This window comes from Pygocentrus nattereri, chromosome 21, assembly GCF_015220715.1.
Source record: "Pygocentrus nattereri isolate fPygNat1 chromosome 21, fPygNat1.pri, whole genome shotgun sequence".
In the NCBI taxonomy this organism is placed as follows: Eukaryota; Metazoa; Chordata; class Actinopteri; order Characiformes; family Serrasalmidae; genus Pygocentrus; species Pygocentrus nattereri.
This window is the reverse complement of record NC_051231.1, coordinates 13,249,522-13,273,155: the sequence shown is the minus strand read 5'-3', so window position 1 is coordinate 13,273,155 and position 23,634 is coordinate 13,249,522. Positions and strand designations below refer to the sequence as shown.

Sequence of the window (23,634 nt, the reverse complement as noted above, 5' to 3'; positions counted from 1 at the left end):
ACTACAGCAAAAATTAACAAGAATTTCATGTTTGGTTCCAGATTTCTTCGATGATATAGAATGAAGTATTGATTAGTCAAACCAGGTGTTGAGTTATAACTACAATGAAGGCTGGCCTTTATTGAGGAGAGGTTGGTATAAGGTTTAATGAACACAATGACAAGCACAAAATCTCTACTTACTGTATTTAATACAATAATATTAGCATTTATTAGTACAAAAATGAACAGCTTTTTAATTCTGATTATCTCAAGTGTCTAAAACGTGCACAGTGCTGTTTATTCCTTTTAGCGTATATGCAGGTTGTGTTGTCCTCACTGCAGTGTAGCTACTGAAGCTATCCAACAAGTTAAACTCTGATGCAAAAACCAGGAGTCTGTACTGTAGTTAACATTTCACTGTTGTTTACTGAAGAATCCAGTATTACATGGCAGAGTGAAAACTGCAACAAACAAGGTTTGACTGTTTTTTAACATAAAGTTCAGCTTCACATGAAGTCTCATGAAATATCCTTCTAAATACATGTAAATAAAAACAATCTTTTAAACTATTTATTACCTTCTCTTTCAACTTTAAACTTAACTTATTCCATCAATGATTTAACTTAACGATGAATTTTACTTACGACTTTGCTTCTAGCATCGCTCAGGGTCAGGAATTCTTAACTGTTCTCAACAGATAGAAACTGAGTGGGAAGTAACTGATGACAAGGCAGGAAGTGGTAAGCAAGTTATGCCAGGAAATGGCATCAAAATAAAAGGTCCTATTATTTCTCAAAGTGTCATTATAAAAGTCCCTATACATATCGCCCTAATGGCGACACACTCCCCGCCTGACCACTGTGGGGTCACTACACTAGCATGAACATTAAACTCAACTAAGAACTACAACTGAAACATCAGTCCTTGCGAAGAAGCAAAACAATTTCGGTCACTGGTCTAAGGTATGTCCTTGATTGTCCTTGGTTTGCTGTCTTTAATTCCACCTTACGGACTCTTCCATCTGGTCCTGGAATAGCCTTTGTGACCACTGCCAAAGGCCAGTTGTTGCGTGCAGCTTGGGTGTCTTTGAGGAGGACGATGTCACCGTCTTGCAGGTTCTGATGGGAACTTGTCCATTTCTTGCGGCTTTGTAAGGTCGACAGGTACACTTGTCTCCAACGGTTCCAGAACAAGTTGGATAATGCTTGTACTTGCCTCCACTGCTTAGTGAGGAGGTCTCTGTCTGTGAAGTCACCCGGAGGTGGTGGGACTCCGACTTTCTGCGTTAACAGCATCGATGGTGTGAGGATGAATGGATTCTCTGGATCATTCGATACTGGAAGTAGTGGTCTCGCATTCAGAATTGCTGTCACTTCTGCCATTAGTGTGCACAAAACGTCATGAGTTAGGCGAGTGCTGTGTTCATGGAGCATCGAATCCAGGATTCTTCGGGCCAACCCAATGAGGCGCTCCCATGAACCCCCCATGTGTGAGGCATGAGGTGGGTTAAACACCCAGGAGCATCCTTGTTGTTGCAGATACTGCTGCACTGTTCTGTCTGGTTGATCTGCACTCAGCCCAAGTTCTTTGCACGCCCCAATGAAATTTGTGCCGCAGTCTGACCTCAGTTGTTTGGCTGGTCCTCTTATGGCAAGGAAACGCCTCAACGCGTTTATGCAGCTTGAAGTGTCCATTGAAGTAATCACCTCGATGTGAACTGCTCTGGAGCTCATGCAGCAGAATAGTATGGCCCAGCACTTGCTCTCAGGTTGTGTCCCTCTGGTGCGTCTGGTGGAGACGTGCCAGGGTCCGAAGACATCCAGGCCCACATATGTGAAGGGAGGGCAGGTTGTAAGACGCTCTGCGGGCAAATCTGCCATTTGTTGTTCCTGCATCCGTCCTCTAAGTCTGCGACAAGTGATGCACTTGTGAATAGTTGAGTTAACAAGCCTCTTGCCTCCCAGGATCCAGAGCCCAGCAGCTCGTACAGCACCTTCTGTTAAGTGACGGCCCTGATGCTTTACTTGGGCATGGTGGTATCTGGTGAGAAGCAAGGACACGTGGTGTTCTTTTGGGAGAATGACAGGGTTTTTTTGATCAATGGCCACATCCGCATTCTTCAGTCTGCCTCCAAGACAGAGGACGTCATCCTGTAAGACTGGGTTGAGAGAGCGTAGGCAGCTGTTTAACGGAACTTGCTTTCCTTTCTCCAGAGCTTCAATTTCCTTCGCGAACGTATTCTTCTGAACAGCTCTGATGACGACTTCTCTTGCTTGGGAAAGCTCATCCACTGAGCGAGGTAAGTCACAGTGATGCCATCCCTTACACTTTCCTGCCGGAGTCTTGAAGGATCTTGCTATATGAATCAAGAGTGCGATGGCTCGTTGGAGAGTGTCGAATGTGGAGAACCTTTCAAAGCGTTCTGTGCTGAGAACTTTCCCTCGTAGGTAAGTGATGTAACTCTTCACAACTGGACGGACCTCTGCATCTGACTCTGGTGAGACTAAGCTGAATGACTGAGCAGGGTCTGGCTGAATCGAGGGCTTGCGCAGGAAGGTTGGTCCGTTGAACCACATTGTCTGTGTGAGGCGTGCTGCTGGAACTGACCGTGACGCCAGGTCAGCCGGATTGTCCTCGGTGTTCACGTAGTGCCATTGTTCAGGGATGGTAGACTGGCGTATACGCTGGACCCGATTATGGACGTACACATAGAACCGTCTGGACTGGTTGTAAACGTAACCAAGGACAACTTTGCTATCAGTGTAGAACTTGGTGGTATCCAGCTTTAGATCCAGTTCATCCTGAATCAGCTCAGCCATTTCCACTGCTAAGACTGCTGCACACAGTTCAAGTCTGGGAATGGTCTGGTCCGATTGAGGGGCAAGTTTGGCCTTTGCCATGACAAATCCAATGTCCACTGTGTCTTCTCGGATGGCTTTCAGGTAGGCTACGGCGCCAATGGCCTTTACAGATGCATCACTAAAGACGTGGAGTTCTAGTTGCTCAGCCTTGGTTGGGCAGATGCCTGTGTACATTCTAGGTATATGAAAGTGCCTCAAGTCTTGAAGCGAGTTTCTCCAAGCTTTCCACTTGCCTAACTTATCTTCAGGCAATGGGATGTCCCACTCCGATGTCTCAGAATTCAACTCCCTGAGAAGGTCCCTGCCTTGGATCATAACTGGAGCCAGAAACCCTAAAGGGTCAAATACACTGTTGACCATTGAAAGAACCCCTCGACGGGTGAATGGTTTGGTGTCGGTTGACACAGAGAAGGTGAATGTGTCACTTGCTATTTCCCACAGGAGCCCCAAGCTGCGTTGGGTGGGTGCCTCATCTCCGCTGAGGTCTATGTCCTGTTTGGCTTGTACACAGTCCTCACTTGGGAAGGCTTCCAAGACAGTCTGACTGTTTGAGGCAAATTTGTGGAGCCTCAAGTTAGACTCCGCAAGTGAGGCTTGAGTTCTATAGAGCAGCCCAATAGCCTCTGCATCAGTTGGGACAGAACAGAGGCCGTCATCAACATAAAAGTGCCGTTCGATGAAGTTAACTGTGTCTGTTCCATATTTCTCTGCGCCATCTCTGATGGCTCTTCTGAGTCCATAAATTGCCACTGCAGGAGATGGGCTGTTCCCAAAAACATGAACTTTCATCCTGTAGTCAATGACCTCATTGGCTACATTGTTGTCCTTAAACCATAAGAATCGCAGGTAGTTTCTGTGCTTTTCGGCCACAAGGAAGCAATAGAACATTTGTTGAATGTCCGCCATCACAGCGACCTTGTCTTTTCGGAACCGCATGAGCACTCCTAGAAGGGTGTTGTTCAGATCTGGTCCTGTCAAGAGCACATTATTCAAGGAGATCCCAGACTGTTGGGCACTTGAATCAAACACTACCCTGATTTGATCAGGTTTCTGTGGGTGATACACGGCAAAGCTTGGTAAATACCAGCACTCTTCTTCTCTTAGCTCTGGTGCCACCTCAGCATGGTTGTTTTTCAGCAGTTTGCCCATAAATTCCACGTATTCCTGCTGCATTTCTGGCTTTCTTCTGAATTGGCGCTGGAGTGATTCAAACCGCTTGAGTGCTTGCTCGCGGTTGTTGGGAAGCTGTTGCCTAGGTTGTCTGAATGGCAATGGAGCAACCCAGCTTCGTGAGTCATTTCTGTAGACTTCTTTGTCCATAATTTTTAGGAAGGTTTCATCTTCGATTGAAGGTGCTAGCTTATTGTCCTGTTTGGTGCAGTCAAACACGTTTTGACCCAGACTGTCTTCCTTAGCTCTGGGTGGTAAGGCATTGTTTCTAGGAAGTCTGTCATTAAGTTCCTCTGTAATGCGCAAAAGGCTTGTGCACGGCTGGAAGAGTGAGGGCCGATGACAGTCGACCATGGTCGTCCGGAAGGAACAAACGTTCGGCTTGTGTGCTTTCCCTAGACAGACTTCTCCGACCAGCACCCAGCCTAAGTCAAGGCGTTGCGCGAAGGGTGCATTGGCGGGGCCATTTATTTGTTCTCGTACTTTGTGTGCTCTGATCGCGTCTCTCCCTAGCAGCAGGAGGATTTCAGCTGTGGGGTCCAGCTCTGGGATGTGTTCTGCTACCTTTGACAGGTGAGGCTGATGAAGAGCGGCATTTGGTGTGGGAATTTCGGACCGATTATCAGGTAAGTCATTACACTCAGTGAGTAGTGGTAAGGGAATTGTAACTTTTCCATTGAGGGACTCCACGATAAAATCTGATGCCCTTCTGCCAAACGTTTCCACTATACCAGAACATGTTTTCAGTTGGTAAGGATATGGCTTAGTGTGAATGGCAAACTTGTCAAAGAAACTGGACTTGGCCAACGATCGGTTGCTCTGGTCATCTAACACGATGTAGGCCTTGATGGCTTCTTCTGGGTGGTCTTTCTGGTACACTCTTGCCAGGCATATCTTGGAGCATGACCGTCCAACTTGTCCTGTACCGCATACTGCTGTGCAGCTTGAACTAATCTCACTGGTGTCGTTTACCTTTTCTCCCTCCCCGCCATGCTGTGGCAAGGTCAGAGGAGTCGTGGGTTGCGGTGCTGGTCCCGGGTGCATAGCTGAGTCATGTTGGGTGCTGTCGCACTCGAAACACTTCACAATTGTAGTGCAGTCTTTTGCCATATGGTTGGTTGAGCTACAGCACTTAAAGCAGATTCCGTTTTCTCTCAGGAATGTCTTTCTGTCGTCAAGAGTTTCGCCTCTGAAGGCTTTGCACTTCTTCAGTGGGTGGGGTTTGGCATGTATTGGGCAGATCTTACCCGGATCACTGGAGACATTTTGCTCTGCAGGAGTGACATTGATCTTGTGAACTGCAATGGGTTTCTTGATGGTTTTAGGAAAGGCACTTTCAGCTCTGACAGATGATGTTGTACTGGTATTCAAAAATGCAAAGCTGGGGTCATTTCTTTTCTTAGCTTCGTAACATATGAATTTCGTGAAGTAATCAAATGGTGGGAACCGTCCTCCATTTGCTTCTTTATACTTAGAACCGGCCGTGATCCATTTTTCCTGGAGTGCATAAGGCAGCTTGGTCACTATAGGTTCAATTCCGCGCGTCGTGTCCAGGTAGGACAGGCCTGGTAAGTAGCTATCTTCCTTAGCACACTGCACTTCCATAAGCAGGTCAGCCAGCTCTCGTAGCTTCAGGTTTTCCTTAGCTGAGACTCTGGGAAATGTGTCCAGTCGGGTAAAGAGGGCCTTTTCAATGACCTCTGGGGCTGCATAACACTCCCGAAGACGTTCCCAGGCTTTCACCAGTGCTGTTTGTGGACTTGCTATGTGCACTGCGCGGAGACGTTTCACCTGGTTGCTGGATTCTTTTCCAAGCCATCGTGTCATCAAGTCCAATTCTTCAGTGGCTGTGAGACCAAGTCCTTGAATGGCATTTTTGTACGACGACAGCCAAGCACGATAATTTTCAGGTTTATCATCAAACTCGTACAAACTTGTACTCACTAGGTCACGCCGTGCTAAATATTGTGCCAGGTGTTCAGTTACAAGCATACTTTGAGCGTTTGTCGGCTGGGGGTTGAAGGATGGAGCCCCAATGTTCAAGTCACTGATCTGCGAAGTGAGAGTCTTGGGAATAACCCGGGGCCCTTCTCTGGTAAATGGATTCTGGCTGACTGACTCTTTGGCTGCTGGTGGTGCATAGTCTAAGTCATAGTCTGTAAAATCCACATTGTTTGTGCTGTTGTATGAAAAACCCGGCGACTGATGATGTGAAACAAAGGGGTTATTCAGGCTATAACTGAGTGTGGCATAGGTAGCTGGTTGAGTTAGTGGCGGACTAGCCTTCATGGCTGTTCGTTGGACTGAGTTAGTGGAATGGAAGTGAGTTTGGATATATTCGCTTGTTCGTTCAAGTTTGCTTTGTTCTGTTGAATTTGTTTCATCTAGCACGATATAATTGTTGCTCCCTGTAACTGCTGACTCCCAGACAGCTGCTACGGCTTCAGCTTCTGCTGCTTCACGGCAGATAGCTAGTGTGTCAATCTCAGTCTCTTTTTTAACTTTTTCAATCCTAGCTTTGGCTTCTTGCTCAGCATATTCAGCACGCACTTTAGCAGCTGCTGCTTTTGCTCGTGCGTGAAGTAAAGCATTGGTTGATGAGGCAGTTGAATGAAAGCTGCTTCTGCTTTTTCCTGATTTATTAGATCTAGTTTCCATCTTGACTCGATGTTCAATGCTAACTTCTCAGTCTTTTCACTGTGTTGTCCTCACTGCAGTGTAGCTACTGAAGCTATCCAACAAGTTAAACTCTGATGCAAAAACCAGGAGTCTGTACTGTAGTTAACATTTCACTGTTGTTTACTGAAGAATCCAGTATTACATGGCAGAGTGAAAACTGCAACAAACAAGGTTTGACTGTTTTTTAACATAAAGTTCAGCTTCACATGAAGTCTCATGAAATATCCTTCTAAATACATGTAAATAAAAACAATCTTTTAAACTATTTATTACCTTCTCTTTCAACTTTAAACTTAACTTATTCCATCAATGATTTAACTTAACGATGAATTTTACTTACGACTTTGCTTCTAGCATCGCTCAGGGTCAGGAATTCTTAACTGTTCTCAACAGATAGAAACTGAGTGGGAAGTAACTGATGACAAGGCAGGAAGTGGTAAGCAAGTTATGCCAGGAAATGGCATCAAAATAAAAGGTCCTATTATTTCTCAAAGTGTCATTATAAAAGTCCCTATACATATCGCCCTAATGGCGACACACAGGTGTATGTCCTACCATTTTGAATAAGGATCTGGGAACGGGTGAAGCGCCCATGAATGGCGGCCATGTGCAAAGGGCTCTTCCCCTCTTTACTCTGAAAATCAAAGAATAAAAATAAGACACCAATAAAAATAACATTAATTCCTAATTAAAAATTTGTGGTGCAAGTACACAGTATGACTTATTGCGAACAACATAATCAAACAAAACTTCATTGTGGAGCTGAATGCTGCAAGCAGCTATTTTAGACCATAGGTGTTGTGTCGATTTTTGCCTCCCCCGCAAAATCCAACTCCCCTTGGCATGCACGCATGCCACTCTGGCCTGTGGACTCATTACATTTGTGATTCCTGCTGTTTCTACTTTTAAACACATATTTTGCTCGACAGTTGTTTTAAATAGACACAATAAAGATTGTAAATGCTATCTGTAGGAGTAGGATTCTGTGGAGATTTCACAATAACCCTTTTTTTTTATTTTTATTGCTTTTGGTAAGTCACAGTAAGAAGATCTGGCTGCTGTTTGAGGTGCGTTGAGAGACATTTTGTGATCATATTTACAGAAAAGATTTGGCTGACTACTGACTTCGTGTTTGTCAGCTACACTAGCCCAGTAGCACTAGTTTATAACTAAAAAGCCAAATATGTCTCAGCTAATTACATCTGGGGAAAACAGAAAATTGTGTAATTGTGATTTTTTTTGCCAAACCATTACAAAACTCAAGTCCATTCTAGAAAAAACTGTAAGCACATTGCACTGTTGCATAGCAGTCCCATATGAAATTATTAATTTTACTTAAAACAAAACGTAATTTTGGATTGGGCCGACAGACGATGCCATCATGCATCAGCGAGGACTGACAGACATCACAGTGTTAAGTCAGCTTTTAAGAACCAACACTTATCTTCCCTGTAGACATCATTGTATGTCAGTTAGGTAGACATCGCCCAAGCCTAAATTATTTAGCAAACAGTTTTATACAGTGCATTCATGTATATGAAGTGTTTAAGCTTCTTTGTTGACCTGCATGTTGACGTCGGCACCATTGTTGACTAGCAGCTCAAGACAAAGGGCCCCATTGGTGGAGACCGCAGCCAGATGCAGGGGGGTGCAGCCTCGTAGGTTGGGCTGGTTAACGTTGGCCCCGCGGTTCACCAGCTCATTGGCTACAGCCTCCTGCCCGTTGTAACAGGCCATGTGGAGAGAAGTGTTCCCAAAGGCATTTGGTTCATCAATCTGATTGAGGTAAGAGGGAAGGAAAACAAATGAAAATGAACACCTGGCACATGGTGGATGTTCCATTACTTCTCCACTACACAACAAATGCAAATGTCTGTAGACAAGAGTACCTTCTGAAATTAAGGGTATTAATAGGGAGTTTGTACTGCAGTAACAGCCTTTACTCTTCTGGGAAGGCTTTACACCAGATGTTGGAATATTACTGTACTATAATATTATTGCATTATTGCATTAAGTCAGGTACTGATATTGGATAATCGGTTCTAAGTAAGGTTTCTTTGCAAACTATTCTGTTTTGTTTAAAAGCAGCACCTCCCACTGCTCTCACGTCAAATCATTTACTCAAAAGAGAGAGAATGCACTGTGATCTTACCTCAGCTCCCAGTCGAAGAAGGTACTTGACCACATCAATGTGCCCATTAATAGCAGCTACATGCAGTGGGGTGTAACCCCGCTTATCCCTACATGCCACATCGGCATTCCGAGACACCAGGAGCTTCACGATCTCCAAATGCCCTGATTAGGCAGAAAACAAAGGCATAACTCAGTACACAAAGGAAAATGTGTTTCAAAATCTACCATTCACTTCTCAGTCCACAGAATCGGTGTATGCAAATGAATCTGTGAAAACAGCTCATTTTGAGCTAGCTGTGACACCACAAAATCCTGCACTGTTGTACATCCTGAGCCAACAGCAGTTCACACTGAAGTTATTAGGAGTGTTTCAGGCTTGATTGCTTTTTGAACAAGGCATGATACCGGAGAGCCATTCAGAAGATATCAGTCTTAAAGAGTCCATCCATCCATCCATCCATCCATCCATCCATCGAAAATCAAATTTGCCTCGCTCTTTTGAAATGAAAGACATTTTTTTAAATGTAGTATGTAAACAAAATGTCCCTTTCACTCTCCAGTCCATACAGTTCATATATGGACATAAAACTGCAGAACAGTCTGTTTTAATTTCACTGTTTTAACTCACTTTCAAATATCCACCTACTCAGCCTACAGCAGTTTAACACCGTCCATTCACGCTGAAGTGTTTTTGAATGAGGGCATGAGGGCAGCCAATCAGAACAGAGCTCATTTACATGCATCTCACTTACATATGATTACACTGATAATAGATTTGATGAATATACCGGAAATCAAGCACTTTTCAGACTTTAACAAGTGTGATCACACATTAAAGACTAAACTGATGAAAGACAAAGTTGCCTGTGAAATTAACTGACATTAATGTGCTGTTCTAGTATACACTGTGGTGTGCTTTGTAGTCATGAAACAGTACATTCTCTTTTGTCACTGTCAAAAACACATATGCAAAAAGTCCATACTCGATATAGATTGTGTCCAGCAGCACACTGTGTAACTTATTTAACTGCAGACCTTTATGAGGTGAGGTGACTAACTGGCTAAAAGCTACAGACTGGAAAATTTTGGCAAACTGTAGGACAAACAAAAACCAAACTCCCTCAACCATATAACACTAAAATTATTGCCTTCATCCAAGAAAAGCATAAAACTGCCTACGCATGGATTAAAAACGGCCCATAAACACAGTGACGGGAAGGTTATACACACACATCAAGAACAAGCACAACCAGGCAATAGGGTCAGTTAGGGTCAGGGTCAGAAAATGTGTATGCAGCTCTTTGCTGACCAAGACTGTCCATCCTGTGCTGACCAAGACTGTCCATTTGCTGACCTTCATGACATCCCTCTTCTCAACACACAAACTAGTTCAGGCACAATTGATCACATCGTATCATTTAAAATATTCTTGTTTGATCTTCCATCAAAACATAATGAATCTTCTGGTTTTTGATTACATTTCCAAGCACCAGCAGGAGGGGAAAATTATACTGACCAATAACAAGAATTCACAATCGGTGTCACCCAGAATCAACAGATTTCTGCTCCAAACACATGAGTTTATTATTAATCCTTCTAGGTTTGGACACATATACCAAACTCTAGCTCAGAGATTCGGCTGTTCCACTAAGAAATGAGTCACACAAGATAAATTGAATGAAAAGATAAGAATTTGTTTTACCAAGGTAAGCGGCCCAGTGGATAGCCTGCCGGTCCTTTTTGTCACTGGCACTCAGGTGGGCCCCTTTGTTCAGGAGCAAGGTCACCATCTGGAATGGAAAAAAAACAGATATTGCACAAAGAGAAAGTGAACAAGTGATGCAGACGTGCATGATTTTTGGTTTGTATTAATTGTACCAATTTCCAAAAAAACAGGGAGCCAAGTCTCCTCCTTTAGTCATTAAATCATGGAATAAAATCAGCAGCAAACATCAGATTTGATCTAAATTATAACTTGTACACAGATATGATCTCTTGTTAACTAACAAATTAATTGACACCAAAGAGCAGATGACATGTAAATTCAAAATTCAATAATGATAATAATAATAATAATAATAATAATAACAATAATAATAATAATAATAATAATAATAATAATAATAATAATGTGAGTGTTATTAAATATAAATATGGTATAGTTGGTGTTCAGCAATATACTGAATTCTCCTACACATTTAAGTGACATTTGCAACCCAGTTCTTTATAACCAGATTCATTACAGATTTGTGGCCAAATTATACATGAAAATGTACTACAACCTCAACCTTTACTGAACCGTTTCATTTTTACAAAGGTTAAGCCACAAGAAAATTATTAGGTAAAGCAAAAGAAAAAATACATTAGACTAGACACATGCATGCACATGCTTACACACACGCTTTTATTATTATTGTTTTCCTGCACTTTCTGGCACAGGTTATGTCTGTAAAATAATGGTGGTCTTTGTTTTCTATTTGATTAAGATCTGTAGTTCTGTACAGAATTAAAAAAAAAAAGAAAACAAGTCCAATCAAAAAAGCTAAGCAAGCACCAGCTCAACTCAACTTGACTTGCCTTTTTTTGGTTTTCCATAAGGCAAAAGTTGGTACCTGGTACCCATTACTTTTTTGGTTTCACTTCCATCAAGGTCCCAAGTGAGCTGAGCCATTACCAAAAGGTACAAAAATGCTACACACTACTGATTAGTCAGAGAGAATCAATAAAGCCATATGCTAACGTTAGTTATCAGGTTAGCATGGCCTCTTGCATCGCCCTTTTCACGTAACCAGAATCATCAGGCCATCTAAACTTAGATGTAGTTTTTCACAAACTCTTTTTTCGGCAGTCTGGTTTTGCTGCCATCAGGCTCTTCTGAACCAAACTGGTATCCTTCTCGTCTCGGGAGTTTCATTAGGCATTCCTATGCTGGAAAATGAAGCAGCTGGTACCAAAAGCAAGTTGAGTTGAGCCAAGCCGAGTCAAGTCAAGTTGAGCCCAAGGGCTTAAGAAATAATGTAGTGTTACCTCTGTGTGTCCACTGTAGGCTGCATGGTGCAAGGCTGTTCTACCATTCCGGTCTGCAACATTGAGACTGCTCAGCAGAGGCAGGAGAGCCTCGGCACATCTTATGGCTCGATTAGCAGCAGCCACATGCAGCGGCGTCTGCCAGAGCCTGTCCCGCGCACTGACCTCAGCGCCTTGTCTTAGCAGCAACCCTACTGCCTTCTGAAAATGTAAAATAAGAGGATTCAGAACATGAGATGATGGAACACTGTATGAAATAATAATAAATAGAGAAAAGAAAAAAAAGCCTTACTTCATTCCTCGAGGCAGCTGCCCGATGCAGCGGGGTCAGCCACCCTTGGTCCTTAGCATTAACACTAGCACCTAATAAAACAAGAGTCACTATAGATGCACTGAAATGAAAATCCTTGGCTGACACCACATTTCACAATACACTGGACCAAAAAACCCCCCAAAATGATCTAAGAAAAAATTACTATATAACTATGATTACATAATAATAAAGGCTATTTATATTTACACAAAAGAGATCAGTCAACCAAGATAAAGAATTACATTGTTTTCAGTTCTGCACTTTGGCTGTCATTTGTAAATTATTTTAACATTTCCATAAATCTACAGATCGTTTCCTTTCTGCTTCTGTTGCTGTTCTGTGTATCGAGCAGGGTATCACGGTATTAAACCTGTAACAGAGAAGTTTTTATGTGTCATTCCTTTTCTTGATATTCAGCCTGAACAGTAGCTGCTTCCACCTGCGTTTTGTGCAAACTCCATGTGAGTAAAAAAAAAATACATTAAAAAATGTGATTTTGGCTCCCCAGCAGCTGGTTTCAACTGTCTAAACTTTGTCAGCAAAGTTTTCATTAATTGATTTCATTAATCGAAAAAATATATTTGACATAATAGAAATGGAAAGTTTTTGTTTCCATCTCCAATTTGTATTTGTAACCTTTTTACCTGGAAAAGTACCTTTTCCTTTCTGTACATTCTTAGTTTGACACTGTAGCCCTGTAATCTTTCAAAACAGCCAAAAAAAATCTAACAGAAATAAACAGAACTACAATGAAATGTTAAACTAAGATTTCACAAACGACTTTTCAATACATTTTTGGTGGCCAAAAATTTTAGGTATTCTCAGAGACACGGGTAAATGTAACAGCAACAGGAAAGCTGATGCACCTCCTTGTCCTGACTGGTTGAATGTTGGGTGGTCTACTTCATTTGTACTTTTTTTTTTTTTTAATTTACAAAGAGATTTTTACCCCTTTGATATTACATTTTACTGACAAGAAACACACACTGGCTGTGAAATACAGATAAAGTGACATTCTGATTGTACCTGATTTGATGAGGAGGTCCATGATGCGGACATCACCCAAACAAGCAGCAGCATGCAAAGGGGTACGGCGTTCTTGGTCCTTCAACAAAAACAGACATCGGTTAACATTTTCTGTGACCCTTTGCATCTTATCTAAACATTTGTGCAATATTAATATTAAAAATTTGTCCTTTAACGTTTGAGAATCAGACAGCAGCAAGACCGTCACAACTGACTGCAACAGTAATCAAGTAACTGACTGATTATTTGGACAACTAAAAGAGTGTTTCTTAAGGCCACAAAATAAAAATAGGTTTAAATAAACAAAAGTATGGTGTGCAAAGCATTTCAACGATTCCACAACACTGAAAAAGCCAAAAGGTAAGCCTTCAGAAATACTTCCAATAAAAGCTCTGTTGCTGACTGGAGAAAAATTAAACATGCATTATCAGAATCTCTGCAGGTATCAGCAAATTGAGTCCAAAGTTTTTCATTTTTAATAGCTAATTTTGTGAAATTTTGAGAAACCATTAAAGCTGTATTAAATTAGTGGTTCAATGAAGTTATCATGGCTATTTATCATCATATTGCTGTCTTTACTCAGTGTCATATAATCGGCCTGGCTTTTGTACATTAATTTTTATATGCGTGCCTCTTCAGACTATCTTCAGTGACAGCCTGTGCAGTTGCTTTTAAGAGCTATTGACATTAAAATCAGAGAAACAAACAAAAAACTTAATGAACAAGTCTTTATGATAACAGACATAGAAGCTGTGCAAATACTTTACTGAATTCTTAAATACTGACCTCTTCTCAATCTAATACAAGTCAAACTGAATTTAGTAATTACTGCTTTGTTTTGTTTTGTTTTTTTTTTAATTTCACAGACTGTCCCAACTATTATGGAGTTGTCATGTTTTCTGACATGATTTGAACATGCCGGTTGGTCTTTACATTGTGTTGATATTTCATGATAAATGGACCAAAAGAAACGCCATAAAATGGAAAAGTCTGGTTCCATTGATGATTGATATTTCATAATGGGAATATGTTTTTGATTGTGCTCCACTCCCAGTACATATTTCACTTTTTAAATGCACTTCACAATAACTGAGCTGACTGTGTGATCACCTACCAGTGCATTAACGTCATCTTTCTTGTGCAATAAAAACTTCACCTCTTCTGCATTTCGGCTGAATATTGCCTGGACCAGGGGTGTCTGAAAGAGAAAATATTCATGTTGTATATAAGTTTAAACAACTGACCAGAAACAACACAATGTCTTTAATTTTGTGCAAAGCTAAATGTTCCTGTACATACTGGAAATAGATATGATACAAAAGACTGATAACTTTTTTGTCCATTTTGTCCAGCTCAGAGCAACAGAGTAGTGCTACAGAAAGTTCATATTTGTCACATGAAATACTTAATTAATACAAGAAATGTCCCCATCACTTCTCTTCTTAACCTAAAGAAGCCTGGCAAAATTCATGTCAGCCATGCCGGCGTTTGTTGAAGTAACGTGAAACAAAAGTGTAATACTTTACATAAAACTGTGACTGAAAATCCCAGCAGATCAGCAGTTTCTGAAATACTCAGACCAGCCCATCTGGCACCAACAACCATGCCACGTTCAAAGTCACTTAAGTCACCTTTCTTCCCCATTCTGTTGCTCGGTCTGCACTTCAGCAAGTTGTCTTGACCTGGTCTACATGCCTAAATGCATGTAAATGCAATGCAAAATGAGTTGCAGCCATGTGATTGGCTGATTAGCTGTTTGAGTTAACAAGCAATTGAACATGTGTACCTAATAATTGGGTGTTGAGTGTTGTGGCCAAGCAGCAGACAAACTTGACTGTAGATTTATTTATAAAACAGTCTGTCAGTTCTAGCGAGTAAACAACCAACGGTCCAATCTTTTCTCCCTAGCTCGTCACTTTGAAAAGTTTTCTGGCAACATTGCTTACAGCAGCTTAAAATGTTGTTCATTGCTAAATTAGGTTCTAACACTTGCTAGATTTGTGGATGTTTATCAGTGAAAAACAACTAACGTTATTGAGTGGTTAAACTACAGTGTTTAACTTATTCAGCTTACATGTCGAAGCTGAAGACAGCTTCTTATTGGCCAGCTTCTTGCTTGAATTTTTCCGTTCCATCATAAACAGTGTGGCAGTTACACCAGTAATTAACCAGTAGTAACAAGAACAAACAAGAAACTGTGAACAGAAAACCCACTTATCCAGTATCTAATCAAATATCTAACAAGGCTTGGTAGACAAAGTTATCTACCTTCTCTTTGAAATGGTTAGTGTGTGTATTGCAATTGCATTATTTTGTCAAGAGTACAGAGCGCACTGATATGCTGTGAGGGCCAGTATAGTTATGAATAACATGCCATGTTTAGATGCCCCTGCATGTAATCCAGTTAATCATTAAATTCTTTAAATGATAAAGTGACAGCGTGAAATCCCTAAGTTAAACTGCATTATGTTATCATGGTGAGGCTTTTTAAATAATTACACAAAATAAATGTTAGAAAAAATCTTTGTTTAATGTTACGCATTTCTTTAAAAAAATTATATTGGCATATATTTTGGATATATCCGATTTTTTAATCTTCAAATATCAAAATCGGTCTGAAGGTGGTGAAAACTGAAGGAATCTGATGTTTATGATTCTGAAATATTACTATCATTGCTCACACATGCCTTTAATTCAACACATTATCTGGTGTTATCATTCAACAGTATTGAACAATCTGTTTATCCTTATAACAGAATAAGTGTTTTTTATTGTGAGGTACCACTATAAATCCTACTGTATGAAACGATAAAAAAAGATTTTACCCTTTGAACATTTAATTAGTAGCATAAAGAGCCTGAGATGTTTGTATGCCACTGTATTGTTTAAGGTGGTGGTTCTCACTCATGTCTGAGCGACAGTGTGCACACCGAGTTTACACCAAAAAAAAAAAAAAAAAAAAAAAAAAAAAAAAAAAAAAAAAAAAAAAAAAAAAAAAAAAAAAAAAAGGCTTGCCATTTGTTTAGAGTGGCAGTGGAACAAAAGCACTGTTCTGTGTTCACAAAGTCGTCATTTGATTTATTTATGGCCCATTAAGTCACGTTTTCTATGAATTTGGTAGGTGCCACGGCCTGTTCATGTTCAGGAACTGAAGGATTAGCTATCAAGCTAATAGGTAGCAGGTAAAGTAAAATTCTGTTGTTATCACCACAGAACATTCAACACATCTTTATGTTTTTTGAGTTGGCTGATAAGATTGTAACATGTACAGACATTAAAACTCATAAGTGGTGAAAAAGGTGGCAAGTTCAGAAACCAGTCCTCTGTAGGGGGTCCAGCTGCATCACTCCTGGGACAACATTTAAGTGACTTTAACAAGAATATCCTTAAATTTAAATACAGGGGTAAGCACTGAGAAACGATTGTGACAACAACAAACATGGCAACGGTGGAGGAGGTTGTAAAAATGTATCATGGACAAAAGCAATGAAAGAGACACCCATGTAGACTGTGGCATGTTTGATGCCATTGAATACATCATGAATGTGGATGGAAATTTTACATTTTTACTTTACCAATGAGAGATTATGTCTCTCATGATTATGAGGGTGATCTCACATGAACTACTGCCTACACTTAGTTTTCGATTCCAACAGTACACAGAAATTAACGTGTTCCACACTAATTTCAGACACAAGCTAAATGGAAGCTGACTGCCTTGGCTGCTAATGATCATTTATGTGTTAACTTCTTTTTAGTCCACTGTTTACAAGTTACTGAAGAAAGAATCCAAACATGCGAAAATAAAACTTAACTGCTAAAAAAACACTAAATACTATATATATGCAGGTTGGCTGAATAAAGAACAGCTGCTGTGCTGTGGTTCAGGTAATTTACTGCAGGCAGTACAATTTGCAGTAAAGAAGAATTGCACAAACTTTCTATGTCTATAGGTTACTAGACAAACATATTAAATCCTCTAAAAGCTCCTTCACAGAAAGTGAAATACTTATGAATATGCTGGCAGATGTCTGAGACACTATTTAACAATAGCTTTTGAAAAGATTTTGGACATTTGTAAGACAAAGTAGTACCCAAAGAAAACACATTTTATAGATTTACCAATAGCCCCCCCCCCCCCCCCCCCCCATCCATCACCACCACCACTGCAAATAAGACTCTTGGAAGAAAACACATGTAGGTTCACTGGAAGTTTTAGATAGCAAATTAAATTGCTATTTTTGTGTTGTAGTCATGGCGACCCCTGGTTCCTATCACCACCACTGTAAAGAAATCTGGTCTCTACCATTAACCATTTTACATAAAACCACTCTGAATGACTGTCTACATCTCAGCATTTATGAAAAAGGAAGAATTTCCCTTTAAGATGGCCAGTCTCAAAGGGACTTCAGAATTTACTTATTGCTGCCATAAAACTGTATAATTAAAGCGGAATTGCACCAATTTTTCAAAATTTCTGCAGAATTAAATGGCCAAGAAATAAAGTCATTCAGAGTGGTCTGATGTGAAATTCTCTGTTCTACAGAAACTGTTGTGAACAGAGTCAGAACACTGTACACAACTGTACACTGTTGTCTGAGACATTGTTTTATGAAACATTTGTGATAAGATTTTGGCCTTAGATGTAGTTTTACCCAATCATGGTGGAGGGATACATGCAGAGCAATGCGAGGCAAAACAGTCCCCAAAGAAAACTTATTCCTGCAGATTTACCACTATTTTACCATCATCTATGTAACACAGAAAAACTCAGGAGACAGTGTAGGTCCACTGGTGGGTCTGAACATGTAATTTTCATGGAATTAGACATTTAGGCACGTGGTGGAATTTCCCTTTCCCTTCCTTTAATCTGGCCAGTGTCAAACGGATGTCAGGATTTACTTATCGCTGCGATACAACTATCACTAAAAACACAATAAAACAGTTTTTCCATGCCCTTCCGAGACACATTAGTATCTTATATTTAGTATATCCACATGGCTGCTTCCATGCCAAATTACCTACTTGTCTGACAAATATGCCAGCCATGTGCTTTTCCATTAACCAGAATCAGATTCTTTATCTACCAAGAACCAGGTGTAAAATCAGATGAAGTGAATATAGAAAAAGATGTGCTATATGTAAACATAAAACAGACAGCACAAAAACAAACTGCAAGAAAAAGGACATGCAATGGGAGCACACAGACAATACAGTATAGTTCTGGAGTGCTGAGGTACATATAGACAGTATGTAGAGAATGAAACAGTAAATATAAATTATGATTGTAAACACATTTATCAGATATGTACATTGCAACAAGTTAAAGTGCATATCTGCACTGACTACAGTAGAGGAAAGTGGGAGAGGTTCTTATTCAGAGGATTTATGGCACAGACAGTAGTTATGTGCAACACAGTTTAAGTGTTATTAAGTGCATGTCCAGCAGTTTAAAGCAGAGGCACACACCAACATTCTCAGCAAGCACAGACCAGAATTTATTTGTTCTGGACAACTTACTCCTGTTTAGATATTAAGTGGAGATGAAAAATGTTTCTCCATTACTTACAGATAAAAAAAAATACTAACGTTAGCAAAATTAGGTACCAAGCACGAAGCCGAACCTGACTTCTTCCTGGACTTTTCCGTCCCACCTTAAATGGCTTAAATTGTGCAGCAGTTACATTCCAAGCGTCTGTACAAGCGCTGCGCCATTTAAGGTGGAGCGGAAAATTCCAATGAGAATGTGTCGAATAAGATACCAATTTCTAACAAAACGGAGTAGAACTGCAACCAAAAGCAGAAGTAACTCACACAGTGTCCTACGGCATCCAAAGACGTAGAAATATCCAGCTAGCTAACTAAATAACGTACACGTAAATTTGCCAGGCTGCAAATACGCCAGGCTCCTCTATGCTAAGCTAGCTAATGTTAGCCCAGTTGTTACGTGTAGCTGCTAATTTTAGGCGAAGCCTTGGAAAATGTCTACAGCTAGCTAATTAAGCTTTAACACAGCAAGAACTAAAACAAAGACGTAAGTTAATTCCGTCTATTTTAGTGCTATCAGGATGCGAGCTGGACAGCTTAAATGTCTGATAGAGCCAGCTAGCTAACAGCTAGTATAGTACTAACGCTACTGTGCTCGCTGATGTAATTGTTTAGACAGGTAACGCTAGCCAACGCCAAATTGCCAGCTTCTTATGAATGCAGCAATATTTTAACACAAACATGGGATCATATACACCAGCGTTTAATCTGCTCATAGGCAAAATGTCTAACGTATGAAAAAAATAAGTGCTCGGGGGTAAAAAAAAAAAACCAAGTGATGTCCCGTTGCAGGCCACTGGCTAGCTGTGCTAACCGAGCTAGCTAACCACCAAACCCGCCCCGTTTGACAAGCTGGGATAAAGAAAGCAGAGGAGCAGAAAATGCGGCGCAAATGTCAAATTCGCGCTTTCTCCGAATTACCTGGTCTGTTATGCTTAGTATTCCCATCTCCCCAGATCAGTCAGGGCGAAGCTCCTTCATCAGGCCAGAATAGCGTGAGGCGAGAATACTGTGTGGTTTTATTTGTGACAGTTATTCAGGGAAAGGCTGGCTGCTCGTCCATACGCACCGCCGTGTTTATTGCTCTGAGCAGCAGAAGCGCTCAGGATCCTCAGTGCCCGCCTGCAGGGACGGCGGCGGAACGACAGCAGCGCGGAGCTCGTTCAGCAGCGCCATCTGTTGGTAGACTTTAGAAATGATCTCACTTACCCTCCTCAGTCCAGATCACTTACTTAACTCCTAAGATCAAAAAAACATGAAATATAAAATATGAAACGGTTTGCCATATTAATGTTAGCATAACTATTTCATTTTTAATTGTAATTAAATTTCATTTGGGTCACAATTATTACAGTATTTATGATACATTATCATAATGAAAAAGAGTTGCATCAGTACCATTTTACATGTTAATATATAATTCCTATAAGTAAAGTTGAAGGCGGCACAGTGGCGTGGTGGGAAGCGCTGTCGCCTCACAGTGAGGAGGGCCTGGGTGACCGGGGTCCTCTCTGTGTGGAGTTTGCATGTTCTCCCCCATGTCTGTGTGGGTTTCGTCCGGGTTCTCCGGTTTCCTCCCACAGTCAAAAGATATGCTACATTGCCCCTAGGTGTGAGTGTGTGAATGATTATGTCTGTCTGCCCTACGATGGACTGGTGACCTGTCCAGGGTGTATCCTGCCTTCCACCCGATGACCGCTGGGATAGGCTCCAGCACCCCCCTGCGACCCTGAGGGTGAAGTGGCTTAGAAAATGGATGGAAGTAAAGTTGAATTAAGATGTCACAATGAGTTTTTATACATGTCTTTTTTACAGTAAAACCTGCATTTCCTGATAAATTAACTTCAGTGATTGAATAAAAGTTCAAAGCATTTTTTATCAAACAATGTTCTAGACTTCATTAAATTTAAACTTAAACTCTGTAACTGAATATTTCCAAAAGTGCTTAGTTAGCCTGTTAGATAGCTATAGCCTGTTGGCAGGTCAGGTTACTATTATGTCATGGTTTGCTCATAAAATGATTAAATAAACTTGTGAAATATGACACGTTCTCTTGGGTTACTGAGTTAAATATAGCATGCGATCTTTTAGGTAGTTGCTTAGAGGTAGTGCAAAACTTTAACATCCAACTGTGTGAGATTAATCAGACACAAATGCAACTGGTAAGCTGAGGGTGCTATGGACACTGCAGTTGGGAGAAAACTGATAAGGAATGATTAGCCTTTAATAACGAGTCTTGAAAGACCAAAACAGTTATTGTTGGTAGTTTTTTACAGCGACACATATAAAATTCAGCATCCAGTATACTGAATATATATATTTATCACCAACGTAATAAGAGGCAAAAATGTTCTTCTTCCCAGTCTTCTGAGTTTGCCGCACATACAGTTGCATGAAGAAGTTTCTGAACTCTTGGAACTACCTGGACTTCTGCATGATGGCTCCTGAAATATAAATAAATAATAACAAAGAGCTTTTCTAGCACAGAGCATAAACACTGATTTACATTATTATATCCAGAACGAACAAATGGTTGAAACAATTGAGGTCTCTGAAGAAAAAAAGTCCAAAAATACATAAATTACATTAATATGTAATATTACACATATTATACATATTGCATACATTCTACACTCTTGCCTGACTTTTCTACAACACAGGAAATGTTTCATGTGTCTAATTTCTACGTCCAGTAATTCAGCCCACAGTGATGCAGTAAACCAGGAGACAGAAGCTTCGGCCCCCTGTTAGTCTCTGCAAGAGGAGATTCAGCTGTAAGTTAGTTCAACCCTGTGATTTTTCTGTACGCTGTAAAAAATGGATCGTCAGGTCAGCCTAAAAAAAGTCCTTCATCTGGTTATGAGAAAATGAACTACTTTTACTCAACATAAGGGCTTTGAATAAGCATTTCTTTCAATCAGTGTAATTTGTTAAAGTTAAATAAAACTAGTTCAGTTACTTGTTAACCCATGTAGTCATGTTTAGGTTAATCTGATGAGCCATTTTTTACAGTGGCCTGTAAAATTAATTCATATATTTGTCAAAAATGTTTGAGTTGGCTAATTATTGTCATTTTGTCCATCCAACAGATCAAAGAAAATGAACAGGCCAGACAATCTGTGGCCAGTAAGAATCAACAGCAATGCTCCAGCTAACTTCTGGTTACTGAGTGATGAAGATTAGGAAAGCTATTAAAGCTGTTATTAAACCTGCCATCAGTATGACATGAATACTTTTCATCCTAGGAATGACATCTAATGTGCAGCTTATATTTTTGACTTTTACAGCAACAGCAATCGGCCTCAAGCACAAGAATTCAAAAAGCACCGAACCAGCCGCCAGTCTTCAGCCCAAAATAGCCTTCAAAGACACCATCACACTGACATTTCCTCAGGAATAAATGTTTTTATGTGCAAATTCACCATCCCGAGACGTTAAATAATTCCAAAACAAACTACAGTCAAACGATACTTGGGCAGTGTCTCAGTCATACTGTCCTCAGTTGAATATGCTTTTTAATTCAGTGCATCACTTGCATTGGGCCTCATTGACCAACTGTGAGATAAAGTTTCTTCTTAAAACACACGCAGTTTCCAGATGATTCTGACATTAACCAGTGTTTCTTATTTGGGATTTGTTCTTAGGTTAGAACAGAATATACGCACAGTTAAGAACACAAATGTGAGAACAGTTCTGTGGTTTAAGAACACATCATGAATCTGATGTAGACTTTTTCTTAGGACCTTAATCAAGAACACATTTACAAAAAAATGTAGGAAGATATTGGAGAATGAGGACCAGAGTTCTGCCCTGTAAAGAGCAACACGGGCCAACGGATGAGCCATTTTTTGTAGCTCAGAATGCATTAATACAGATGTTTATTTTGGAGCCACATGCCTTTTTCAAAGTGAGCACTTCTCACTTGCAGCTACTGTTTTTGGCATTATAGTTCCCCAACCTTACTGCTGAATATCTGGACCAACCTTGCACTGTGACACCATTAATAACAATCACTCGTCAACTTGATCTCACAGTTTCTGCTGGAGGGGTTCTCTTGTGCCATTTAACGGAGGCGTGACTGAATTCATCTTTTCTCAAATGGTTAAAATGTAAACAGAGTCAGTCTGGTCAGTGGTGTAGTATGAAATGCTCTGTTCTACTGTCAGAATTGTTCACAGTGGTGGTGATAGGAACCAGACATCCACCTCAAAAAGCTCCCCCACAGAAAATTACTACATGAAATGATTATGAATACAATGCCTGATGTCCGAGACACTGTTTTAATTGTTTTGCGATAAGATTTCAGCCCAAAACATATTTTTAAAAAGCTATTTATGGTTCATGCAGGGTCTTGTAAGGCATATTACTCCAAAAACAAACCATAATTTTTCAGATCCGCCACTATTTTACCAACATCATCATTACATGAAAAACTCAGAAACACATGCAGGTTTACTGGTGGTTTTGAATAGGAAATAAAATGAGTCTATAACTTTACACCAAACCACTCTGAATCACTGTTTCCTCTGTCATGCAATTTTGAAAAATTTGTTCCATATAGCAGCAAAAGTCTACTATTGCTGATCCATGTCAATGACTTCTAACAATAAAATAAATTTTACTAAAGAAATCTTGAAGAACCATCTTTTTAAGAGTGTATCTAACTCTCATTTACACATGTTGTGTTGTCATTTGATATTTACTGTCTTGTGTATTTATTGTATATTCTGGACTTGTTTCATTCTGTTGTGTCTCTTCACTCCGTGTGGTTCGGTATAATGTGCTGCTGTTGTGTGATTGTTGCCTAAAGGACCACATTTCACTCCAATTTATACAAATTATACAGATAAATAAAAATAAAGACCACTTGACTGGACACCTGAACTTTTTATCTCTT

The 23,634-nt window shown here is 40.3% G+C and overlaps 2 protein-coding genes across 4 annotated transcripts in view; both read right to left on the bottom strand.

The window, feature by feature from the left end:
* Window positions 1–19,819, bottom strand: part of dgkab (diacylglycerol kinase, alpha b) — a 93,274-nt gene extending 73,455 nt beyond the window's left edge. For both annotated transcript variants that reach the window (XM_017692733.2, XM_037532244.1), the window contains exons 1-9: window positions 19,659–19,819; window positions 14,305–14,388; window positions 13,191–13,269; window positions 12,144–12,214; window positions 11,852–12,052; window positions 10,527–10,614; window positions 8,844–8,986; window positions 8,255–8,467; window positions 7,247–7,325 (exon numbers count right to left, since the gene is read on the bottom strand). In XM_017692733.2, the coding sequence (XP_017548222.1) occupies window positions 7,247–7,325; window positions 8,255–8,467; window positions 8,844–8,986; window positions 10,527–10,614; window positions 11,852–12,052; window positions 12,144–12,214; window positions 13,191–13,269; window positions 14,305–14,388; window positions 19,659–19,685 (985 nt within the window). In that variant the 5' untranslated portion in view covers window positions 19,686–19,819. The remainder of the gene's footprint in view (window positions 1–7,246; window positions 7,326–8,254; window positions 8,468–8,843; window positions 8,987–10,526; window positions 10,615–11,851; window positions 12,053–12,143; window positions 12,215–13,190; window positions 13,270–14,304; window positions 14,389–19,658) is intronic.
* LOC119261922 lies at window positions 262–7,203 on the bottom strand. Of its 2 annotated transcripts, none has more exons than XR_005129284.1 (2): window positions 626–7,203; window positions 262–442 (listed from the first exon to the last, which is right to left on the bottom strand). XR_005129284.1 is itself a non-coding variant. In XM_037532243.1 (2 exons), exon 2 carries the CDS (start codon window positions 6,668–6,670, stop codon window positions 899–901), a length of 5,772 nt encoding a protein of 1,923 aa, XP_037388140.1. In that variant the 5' UTR covers window positions 6,671–6,848; window positions 7,032–7,203; the 3' UTR covers window positions 388–898. The 2 variants fall into 2 exon arrangements, 1 of the variants encoding a protein (XP_037388140.1); XM_037532243.1 differs by having other exon boundaries at window positions 388–6,848; window positions 7,032–7,203.
* Window positions 19,820–23,634: the final 3,815 nt, after the last annotated feature.

Excerpts from the sequence above, each read along its gene's own strand:
- LOC119261922 (XM_037532243.1), bottom strand. The coding sequence starts at position 6,670 with ATGGAAACTAGATCTAATAAATCAGGAAAAAGCAGAAGCAGCTTTCAT.